Source organism: Myxine glutinosa, chromosome 8 (assembly GCF_964187855.1).
Source record: "Myxine glutinosa chromosome 8, kmMyxGlut1.1, whole genome shotgun sequence".
Lineage (NCBI taxonomy): Eukaryota > Metazoa > Chordata > Myxini > Myxiniformes > Myxinidae > Myxine > Myxine glutinosa.
Genome location: NC_136268.1, coordinates 68,674,080 through 68,686,184, shown reverse-complemented (window position 1 = coordinate 68,686,184; position 12,105 = coordinate 68,674,080). Strand labels below are relative to the sequence as shown.

At 42.6% G+C, this 12,105-nt stretch overlaps 1 protein-coding gene across 2 annotated transcripts in view; it reads left to right on the top strand.

Annotated features, from left to right (window-relative positions):
* The window catches only part of LOC137432571 (otoferlin), a 258,417-nt gene that overhangs the window by 7,580 nt on the left and 238,732 nt on the right, over nt 1-12,105 (top strand). For both annotated transcript variants that reach the window (XM_078783368.1, XM_068124613.2), the window contains exon 2: nt 726-784. In XM_078783368.1, coding sequence (XP_078639494.1) covers nt 726-784 — 59 coding nt within the window. The remainder of the gene's footprint in view (nt 1-725; nt 785-12,105) is intronic.

The following is a 12,105-nucleotide window of genomic DNA, read 5'->3' as shown; positions in this document are numbered from 1 at the left end:
ATTAACACCAGGAGGGTTGACTCGGCCTGTCATCCTTCTGAGGTCAGCAAATTGAGTACCAGTTCACTGGTAATTTCCTGTGTGCCGCAAGAGGCAATTAACAGGGTTGGCGGCAGGAAGGGCATCCAGCTGTAAAACGTTGCTTCAAAAAGGGGACCACGGTGCCCGAAAAAGGCCAACCCCTGCTCTGCAGGGAAAAATGGCCTCCAAAGGTGGTTCTTTTTCTTCTTCTAGCTCAAAGGATGGCTGAGATATTGCCCAGACAAACAAGAAAGAAAGAAAGAAAACAAACAAACAACCAGAGTGAAAACTAAGTACTAACATACTATTTCATACAAACATACTATTTCAGCGTGCGTCATTGCCGAGCCCCCTTCGGTGCCCGGCAATGACGTTATGCAGCGCCTGGAGAAGGCATAAGAAAGGAGCGGTGTACAATAATGTATTTTTAATGATGTAGACTTCTTTTTCAGGACCTGCGTATCATGCTATTTTACAATGAGGAGATGCTTCGGTATATTCTTGCAAATAACTAACATAAGGCTAAACTATGACCAAATAAATCAGACATGACTGCAATATATGAAGTCAAATGCAATGTCGTGCAAAAGAACCAATAATTTGTGTCTTTCTCTGCAATCTTTGGTGGAATGGATTTGATGTATAGTTGTGCACTATTAAAGAAAAGGCAAAAACAAAATGTTTATTTTCTTGATGTTTAACAGGGCTTACCGTTGCTACGCAGACCTTCGAAAACTGTGAAGATGAAGCCCGGTTCGATCAGGTGGGTTGCATTTACTTTTCTGTTTGACTATCGATGCTTTGCCTTTGCTATTATTGTGGCTTTGTGGCCATATAAATATAGACTTTTGTTCACAAATAAAATTAATCGGTGATGTATCCAATGCAGACTTGGCATGAAAGTTATTTTACACCTCTGTTTTAGATATATCTGGGGCATTCTAAAGGTGTGTGTGTGTGTGTGTGTGTGTGTGTGTGTGTGTGTGTGTGTGTGTGTGTGTGTGTGTGTGTGTGTGTGTGTGTGTGTGTGTGTGTGTGTGTGTGTGTGTGTGTGTGTGTGTGTGTGTGTGTGTGTGTGTGTGTAGATAGGAATGTGGTGTGTGTTTATGTATATATATCTGGATCTTCACCAACAGCTCGTATCCGGATTCGGATCTCCTTGAAATGTATAAGATCTGTCCTTGTCATACACCCAACCTGCCCACCAAATTTCGTCCGAATCCGTCCATAACTTTTTGAGATATCCTGCTCAGACAGACAAACAGTCAGACAGTGGTGAAACAACCTCCCTACACCTTAGGCAACCGAGGAAATAGCAATAAATTTATTAAACATAATGGAAGGCATAATGGGGATACTTTTGATTGTATCATTAATTTTCTAATTGCAATATACTGAATATACCATAGTTGGTATTGCTCATGCCATTGTCGGTACGAATCAACATTTTGATTACCCATTAAAATTGAGACTGGTTGAATGGCACTTTGTTTTTCAACTTCCCCAAAAGAGATGCATATTCTGTTAAATTTAGACCATAATTAATGTTGCCCGATTTACTGTTGGATACTCAAGTGCTATTAAAGCAGCTTATTAGCTTCCCTGTTATCCAGCTAGCATCCTTGTTTTGAGAGTTCATGACACGGCTGATATGACTCGCATGGCCAAAACCTACTAAGTTCCTGCCAGTTGTTGATATTAAGTAGGTTTTTAAAAATGCTTTGATTTACATTAAAATGGATTTATGTGAATGCTTTCTATGAAATTAAATTGTAAGCAGCAATAAAAAAATAGATGAACAAAAACAAGCAAACAAATAAACAAGAAAGATGTCATGCACAGCACAACAAACAACAACATGCATTTTAAGGCCATTTTCCCTGCTAGAGCGGGGGTTAGCCTTGTGGTCCCCATGACGATCTTCTCCATTTTGCCCTATTTTCTGCATCTCTCCTTGTTAACCCCCTTGCCCGCATTTCTTCTTCCACCATCTTTAGCCAAGTCTTTCTCGGTTTTCCACGTCCTCTACTTCCTTCTACATTCATTTCCATCACTCTTCTCAACCAGTCACTTTCATCCTTCCTCAACACATGACCAAACCATCTCAACCTGTTCCTCTTCACAGCATCAATCACAGGCTCTATTCCCATCATCTTTCGCAATTCATCATTTGTCTTCCTCTCTCTCAACGACACTCCGCACATCCACCGAACCATTCGCATTTCCACCCTTTCCAGCCTTCGTTGCTGCTCTACATTCATGACCCATGTCTCGCTCCCATAAATCATAACACTTCTCACACATGCAGCATACACCTTTCCCTTCAGCTTCAACGACACTCCCCTCATCATCAGCATGCCACTCAGTTCCCGAAACTTCTTCCATGCACATCTCACTGTAGCAACCTTTGCCGAGTCTGATCGACCTTCTCCATTCAGCATGTCTCCGAGGTAGCAAAATGTTTTCACACCTTCAAGCCGTCTCCAAGATCCAACTCAACATTTCCTCCATCTGCAGCTCCCTCTGTGCACACCTTACATTTGAATGTAGCTGCCACACTGGTTAATGACCCTCTCAGACCACTACATTTTTGATGAACCCACTCTCAGCGCACATTGTACATTGAATGGAGTTCACTCCGACACCCTTCCTGCACACGGCACATGGCCACTTCCCAGTGCTTTCCACCTCCACATTCTTTACCACTTGCCATCACCTTCGTCTTTCCTATATTCACCTTCAGACCTTTTGACTCCATACATTCCTTCCACTTGTTCATCTTTTCCTTCAGTCCATCCATACTTTCTGCAATGAACACCAGTTCATCTGCACACAACAACTCCCACGGTAAACCCTCCTTTACGTTCTCAGCCAGCACCTCCATCACAGCTACAAATAGTAGTGGACTTAGTACCGACCCCTGATGCACTCAAACCTTCACCTCAAACTCACCACTGTTCCTGTCCTTCGTCCTTACAGCTGTGCGCGCTCTTTTGTACATTGCCATCACTACTCTGATCAACCATTCCTCCACTTCTAACTTCCTCAGTGCCCATGTCAATACTTTGCGTGGAACCCTATCAAATGCTTTCTCCAGATCAACAAACCCAAGAAACAACTTCTTCCTCTTCTCCATGTACTTCTCCTGCAACTGCCTCACAATAAAGAGTGCGTCTGTCGTTCCTCTTCCTGGCATAAATCCAAACTGCATTTCGTCGATCTTCACCTTCTTCCTTATCCTCCCCTCCAACACCTTTTCCAATACCTTCATTCCATGCTCCAATAACTTTATCGCTCAGTACAAGCCACACTCCAGAGGGTCGCCTTTCCCCTTGTATAGAGGGACGAGGGTACTCAGTTCCCAATCCACTGGAATGCGGCCTTCTTTCACCACCAGATTACAGATCTCTGTCATTCTCTTCACACCCAAACTTCCTGCTGCTTTCAACATATCTCCCACAACTCCCGGCGGGCCTCCCGCTTTTTCTACTCTTCATTGCTTTTATCGCTTCCTCAACTTCCTTCTCAGTTATCTTCTCTGCCGGTCCTAAAACTGGGTTACTCTCTATGTTGCCATCCCATTCATTCTCTGAATTCAACAGCATTTCCATATATCTTTTCCATCTTCCTTTAATTCCATCTGGGTCCACAACGATTTGTCCCACTTCATCCTTCAAGCAACTCACCCCCATCACATCACACCTCTCTTTTGCTATCTGCTTTGCAATCCTGAATACCGCTCTCTGACCCTCTTCCGAATCCAAGCGTTCTCCGAACATTTTCCTACATGCCTCCTGCACCTTTGCTACCTCTTTCTTTGCAGCCTTCTTGGTTGCATTATAACTTTCATGCTCTGCTTTTTCTGCTCCCGTACCCTTCACCTTCTGCCACTCCTTGAACTTCTTCCTCTTCTCGTCAATCCTCTTTCCAACTTCATCATCCCACCACCATGTTTCCGAGTGCTTCGGTGGTCCTTTTGTCCATCCACATACTTCACCAACGGCTCCCAACAGACTATCTTTCATTGACCTCCAACCACGTTCAAGCTCAACCACATCATCTTCTACCCTACTCAGCCTCTCTTTTAATGCCTCCCTTACTGTCACCTCTTTCAACCTCCACACCTTCATTCTCGGTTGGTACTTCACCCGCCGAGCTCTCCTCGCACCTTTCACCCTTATGTCACAGACAACCAAGTGGTGCTGTGAAACAGCCTCCTCCCCCGGGACCACCTTTGTGTCCCGGAGGTGCCCGCTATCTCACCTACGCACCATCAGGTAGTCAACGGTTGTCGTCGACCCCCCCTGAAGTGAATGTAACAAGCTTATTATCCCCTTTCTGGAACTGAGTATTACAAATCAACAAATCAGCTCCATCAGCAAACTCCAAAATCCTTTCACCTTCTCCATTTCTCACACCATGTCCGTAACCCCCATGAACTCCCTCGAAATTGTCCATACTCCTTCCCACATGTCCATTTAGGTCTCCTCCAACCACAACAACTTCCTCATCTTTCACGTTTTCCATCAGCTCTCTATCGCGCACCAGAACTTGTCCTTCTCTTCATCGCTCCGACCAACCTGCGGAGAACATCCCGAGATGACGTTCACCAAGAGCTTTCCAATCATCATTTTCACCATCATCAACCTATCACTCACTCTAGTCACACTCACCACACTGTCTACAAACTCCTCAGAAAACAGGACACCAACACCATTCATGCCCTCAAGGCACCCTTGCCACACAAACTTGTATTTCTGTCCCTGCCTCCCCTTCACCATTCTCACACCACTTCCCTTCCATCTCGTCTCTTGCACACAACATATGTCCACTCTTCTTCTGACCAATACTTCCACCACTTCTCCTGATCTCCCTGTCATTGTCCCTACATTCCATGCCCCAAACCTCTGAAACCGATCTCCACTTTGGGCTGTACCCTGCCCATATGTAGTTGTAATTGTCATGGTTCTCTTTTTGAGGCAATGTTTTCTTAATGGCCGGATGCCCTTCCAGACGCCAACCCTCTTAGTTGCCTCTTACGACACGCAGGGATACGGTGTACCTATTCTTACCAGGGTACACACCGGGATAAAGCTATGAATAAAACCAAACTGGTTTAATCCCGAACAAATAAACGGAGAATGAAATCAATAATAACTATCTACAATAAAGTAAAAAAAAAAAGCACGATACTTGCAAACAAATTTGACCTTACAAATAAATTGGTGGTTGAATTTGATGACCAAATATGCAAATCCTCTTCGAATTTCAAGTCAATAAGATGAAAATGTTACGATTTTAGAAGTTTGGCCTATATTGACCTTTTGACCTTTAGTCCTCAAAAATTATAATTGGCGGTTGAATTCATTGACACTAGTGATATACCCGTGCTACACACGGGTGGGAGGCCAGAAGCAAACGGGCAATGCAGATATGGCGAATGCTAAAGCATGAAACCAATAAATTCCACATTCCTGTAGCACCTTCAGTCGCACATCAGACATGGACAGCAAGTTCGTGAATGACTTCCATGAAAAACGTACCCGTTCGCAAACAAACGGGAATGTTCACACATAGAAACATCGATCGTGGGACTGTGGCGAATCTGCATATGGCGATCCGCGAAGTTCACTTTCAGAAAGTAGAAACCATCACGGCATGTCGTCATTCACTTGAACTCGATATCTCTTTTTTCATTCCAAACAACATATCTCCAATCACAAATTAATCACAAAATAAACTTTTAACAACATTGTTAATGTTTCCTTCATTGTAAAAACTACCAAATCAACAGTTAAAAGGATTTTGAGCCGATAGCTGTTACAGCCTTGGCAAGATCGACTGTTAGCGTATACACCGCCAAAATAGCTATGTGGAATTCTCTCATGTAGATTCAACCCGTGTCCTTATAAGTTATCCGTGGATATCCGTGTCCTTATAAACTATCCGTGGATATCCGTGTCCTTATAAACTGCCCGTGTCCTATATAAACTGTCCTACATTTGAACTTTCGCCGAGGTCATTATTTACTTTTAATGATGTTTTTAATATGAATCGAAGAAGATAATTGGTTTTGAGTCGTCCTTTCCGCATATCATGGGATTGTGAGTTGGAGAAACGGCCATGATGGCGGGGGGGGGGGGGGGGGGGGGGGATGGAATTCTCCCAAGCAGGGATTCAACCCGTGTCCTTATAAAAGGTCTTTGTCCGAGGTCATCGAGTCTGTGCAGCGAGGTCACCGAGTCCGTGCAGCTGTTTGTGTAGCACCCGGGAATACAACATCGTCACAATGAAAACATCGTCACAATGAAAACATCGTCACAATGAACGTTATGCGAACGTGTATGTTATGCGGGAGTCAAAACCTGAGAATGCTGGAGACCAAAGCTGAAATTGGGAAAACCAAATAGCCTATTTTACTCCTGGAGATCCCAGGATTACCCACCCAAAATATCGTTGTGATCGGTTCAGCAGTTTTTACGGTACCTTCGAATGGACAGACAGACAGACAGACAGACAGACAGACGGACATTTGGCGAATTATAGTAAGATGATATGCAAATTCTCTTCAAATTTCCAGTCGATTTTTTGGGAAGTTGATGATTTTAGAAATATGGCCTTTGTTGACCTTTTGACCTTTAGACATTAAAAATAATTGTAAAAAAAAAAAAAAAAAAAAAAAAAAAAAAAATTAAAAACAAATCCTGCTCAAATTTCAAATCAATCAGATGAAAATTGAGGATTTCAGAAATGTCACCTAAGCTGTTCATCTTTGGCCTATGTTGACCTTTTGGCCATTGTTGACACACAAATATAATTGGTGGTTGAATTAAATGACCAAATATGCAAATCCTCTTCAAATTTCAAGAGCATCAGATGAAAATTGACAATTTTAGAAATACGGCCTATTATGTTGACCTTTTGGCCTATGGTGACCTCAAAAATAATTGGTGGTTGAATTCAGTGACCTGATATGCAAATGCTCTTCAAATTTTAAGTCAATCGGTTGATGTTATGGCAGATTGAAAATTGAGGATTTTAGAAATCTGACTGAAGTTGTTGACCTTTGGCCTAGTTGAGCATTTGAACTCGAAATCAATAGGCTTCTTGCTTCTTGACTTCTTGATTTATGACCAATCTACCATTTGGTGAAGTTTTCTGAAGATTGGTTTAAAATTGTGACGTCTAGGTGATTGACATACAAACAGACAAACAGACAGACAGACAGACAGATAGATAGATAGACAGACAGAACAACACACGGTACCAACCAATATACTTGAAAAATGTTCGATTTTCACAAGTAATAAACGACATCAAAACAATAGCAGCAGATGTGGTCCTGCATGCCAGACGCAGCACTGTACAGAATGGAGAGAAACACTTGCAGTGAAGTGTAACGTCTCCTGTGAAGGCACCGCTGGGTGAACGTGCTCTCGCCCAGCATAAGAGATGCAAAGTGAGGAGGAATTGTGTGACAGATTATGCATGTTATTATAATGCCTGGCACTGTGATGTGTTGCACACACTTCAGGCTAATGCGCATTGAATCCGTGCTGCAGGAAGTGAGAATTACAAAAATGCTGAACAAAGCTGTGGAACGTGGCTTTTCTTACTGCACTGTGGGATCTATTTGCTCGATATACTCAGAGTTAGTTCGTGGTTATTTTAACTCGACAACCTAAATTCCACAATGCACATTGAATATCATTTCTGGGATGGTTCAGCAAGCATAAATTACCCAGAAACACTTATCATAACAGAACTGTAATCGGTAGAGTAAGGTATTAGATTAGCGTGACAATTATCTCTATATAATTCCAGCTGTGTGTGTGTGTGTGTGTGTGTGTGTGTGTGTGTGTGTGTGTGTGTGTGTGTGTGTGTGTGTGTGTGTGTGTGTGTGTGTGTGTGTGTGTGTGTGTGTGTGTGTGTGTGTGTGTGTGTGTGTCTGTCTGTCTGTCTGTCTGTATGCGACCGCTGTTTCTCGACAACTACCGGTCCGATATACTTGAAACTTGCCAGGTATATTGCTGGGGACCCGAGGATGTGCCTTTTCAAGGTTTGAAATTAATCGGACAAGTGGTTCCCAAGGTATGGTCACCGTACTCGCAAGCCGTTCGCTTTGGCTTTGCGAATGAACCAAACCATTTCATGTAAATAGAGGGGGGGGGGGGGGGTTCTGTGGTCGTTACTGCCACGTGGTTTCAAAGTTTTTTTTTGTTGTTGTTGTTTGCACGCATGTTTTTTTGCATGCACGTACGGGCAAGCACGTATGGGCAAGCACGTACGTGCGGGCACGCCCTAGTAATTCAAAATCTAACTTCTGTGTGTGTGTGTGTGTGTGTGTGTGTGTGTGTGTATATATACTAGCAGAAGTACCCGGCATTGCCGGGCGGGGGAGGGGAGGGGGAGGGGGAAGGGAGGGGAGGGGAACGGGGGGAGAGCGAGCCCCTTGGTAAAGCGAGCGATTTTTTTTTTTCATAGCGTCATAGCGATTTGTTTTTGTCATAGCGTTTCATAGCGTCATAGCGTCATATTGTTCATAGCGTCATAGCTTCATAGCGTTTCATAGCGTCATAGTTTCATAGCGTCATAGCGATTTTTTTTTTTCATAGCGTCATAGCGTTCATAGCGTCAATGCGTTCATAGCGTCAATGCGTTCATAGCGTCAATGCGTTCATAGCGTCATCACGTGATCACTCTGAGCGAATCAGCGCCCACCTCCTCTGATTCCGTTGATTCTGTGTGCTGAAATGCGCTGAGGTAAATATGAATAAAAAATATGGATCGTCAAATATTTTGAGTTCAGCCATGTTTGTCCCAGGCTCAATGGCCATGTCTATGTCAAATATCAAGCACGTACGCCTCTCCGTTTAGGAGTCTATCGGTAACATTACACACACACACACACACACACACACACACACACACACACACACACACACACACACACACACACACACACACACACACACACACTGTGTTTTATATATATATAGATATATACACCTCACCACCAAGTAATTTAAAACACCTCACAGCCATAAAACACGTAATAAAAACACCTCACCACCACGAAATTGAAAACACCTCACAGCCATAAAACGAAATAAAAACACCTCAGCCTTAAAACACGAAATAAAAACCCCTCACAGCCATAAAACACGTAATAAAAACACCTCACCGCCATAAAACACGGAATTCAAAACATCTCATCACCACATATTTAAAAACACCTCACCAACACGTAATTATAAATACCTCACCACCACGTGATTCAAAACCACCACAACGTTATTAAAAACACTTCACAACCACGGAAACAAAAGTTTGAGGGAGTCGTTAAGTGACAACACAGACACTGCCCAGATGTGTAGATATCTATCTATAATTCCAGTAATCTCTGTGTGTATGTTTGTATGTCTGTATGTCTGTGACCGCTGTTTCTCGACAACCACGGGTCCGATATACTTTAAACTTGCCAGGTATATTGCTGGGGACCCGAGGATGTGCCTTTTCAAGGTTTCATATTAATCGGACAAGTAGTTACCGAGCTATGTCCAAAAAACGATTCAACCAATCAGAGAGCAGCGAGCTATCACGTGTGCCGAACGTGCCGAACAGACTCTGCCTCGGACGGCACATTTGAGAGCGTATTCATTTATTTCACGTTGGCAAACTATGTTGGCGTTAAACTATGTTTTAAAACTAATTAAAACTAATTTGCGATTCTTTCGCTTTCCTGCGCGTTTGTGCACGCTATGGCGATTTCTTTACCAAACTCCGCAAGCCGTTCGCTTTGGACCAAACCATTTCATGTAAATAGAGGGGGGGGGATTGTCACCGTACTCGCAAGCCGTTCGCTTTGGACCAAACCATTTCATGTAAATAGAGGGGGGGGGGATATAATTTTAGATATATATATAGTACGGGCATGCCCTAGTATAGACAAATGACTGTACCCGAGTTGCAGTTTTGTCATGGTTTAAACCAATCATAATTCAAACAATAATTTAAAATATTCAATATTCAAATGTAATTCAAACAATAATTTAAAATATTCAATATTCAAATGTATTTGTAATATACGTGATATCACATCTTATAAACAATTGAAGGTGAAAAAAAAAAATTTCCCCCCAAAAATAAATAATAATAATTCGAAAAATTTTTCCAAAAAAAAATACCCTTAGGACATACCGACGGGAGAGATATGTGCATACCAGAAGTTTGGTACGATTTCACAAAAGTTTGAGAAAGTAGTTCAGTGACAACACAACACAAGACAGACACTGCACAGATATACTGTATATATATATATATATATACACACACACACACACACACACACAGACTTGGCATTTAATAAGGAATTTTTTTTTTTGTGAGGGTGAACTTACTTTTCAAGATGTCTTAGAACCAAAAGTTCATTGGAATTATTTTGAAATTATTCTAGATTTTCTTAATGTGACCTTTAAAAGAAACAAAAAACAACATTTGACATTTCGAAACAAATAAATTGATCCTTGAAAGTGATGTGAACTGATATCGAACTCAATTCATGGACAGCACTGTGTTAAACTTCTGTACGTTTTGCAGAAGTATCTCTTTATTTTGCACATTAGCCAAATTTTTTTTTAACAAAAACAAAAGTGAAATTACGACTGGCATTACCGACAGTAAAATTACAGTTCAGTACTTCGTGTAACCCCCACGAGCATTCAGGCGAGCACGTACACGTTGACGCATGCTGTTCACGAGATTTGCCAAGGTTTGGACAGGAAATCGCTTGCCATGCAGTGACAATAGCCTGCTGCAATTCACGCACAGAGGTCGGCTGCTGGTCCAAGTGGTCGATTTGATGCGTTAATTCTGCCCACAAGTTCTCTATCGGATTAATATCCGGGGACATGGCAGGCCATGCGAGCACGATGAGCCGTGCATTGTCATCTTGGAAGACAAAGTTTCCTCGAAAGGCTGCATGAGCAAATGGAAGCAATGTTTCTTCCAGAATGCCCCTGTACTTGAACTGGTTCAGGTTTCCATTCAGAACAACCAGGTCAGTTTTGCCCCCTGCATGAAAAGCAGCCCAAACGGTCACCCCACCACCTCCAGCTTGGACTCTTGGCACTATACAATCTTTGTTGTAGGCTTCATGCACTTGTCTGCGCACTCGGACGCGGCCATATTGACAACAGACAAGAAATCTAGACTCGTCACTGAAGATCACATGATTCCAGTGTCCTGGCTGCCATTGACGGTGCTCTCTGGCCCACTGCAATCGGCGCTGGCAGTGTTGTCTTGTCAGGCGTGGCTTTCTCAGGGGACGCCTGGCACGATAGCCTGCTTGAACCAGTCGTTGGTTGACTCGCCTTCTGGATACAGGCACATTTGTCAGTTGCTGCCACTCAGCCCTAAGCCGATTAGCTGACTTGGTACGGCCATTGCGGACTAACCGGTGCAGGTGGCGATCATCTCTCCTTGTGGTTCTGCGGGGACGTCCTGGCCTCGGTATTGGAGTAGGGACACCCCTCTGAGCATTTCGTTTCAGGATCTTTGACACCTGACCTTGAGTGATGCCATACTGCCGAGCAATAGCACGCTCTTTCATGCTGTAATTTCGTAAAGCCACCACTCCATGACAAACAGCATTGTCGAGTTGACGGACCATCTCCAGAGGAAGCGGCAATAACTTTTGGAGATGTGCAGCAGTTGTTTTCCACTAATACAGAACGCAACAACCCTTGTATACCCGACTGTGAAGCCAATCGTCAAATGCACCTGTCCGTACATTTTACCACGCCACCTGTGAAATAATCCTGTTGTTGACTTCTTGCTGCGACAGACAATCAGTGACATGGTTCTTTTAACAAATAAATCACCAAAGTGTAAAAGAAACTCACCAGATTGATATACTGAGTTGAGAAAGTAAACCCAAGTCAAGAAAAAAAAAAATTCCATATTAAATGCCAAGTCTGTATTTATATATATATATATTTATTATATATATATATATATATACGTATATATATATATATATATATATATATATATATATATATATATATATATATACACATGTAT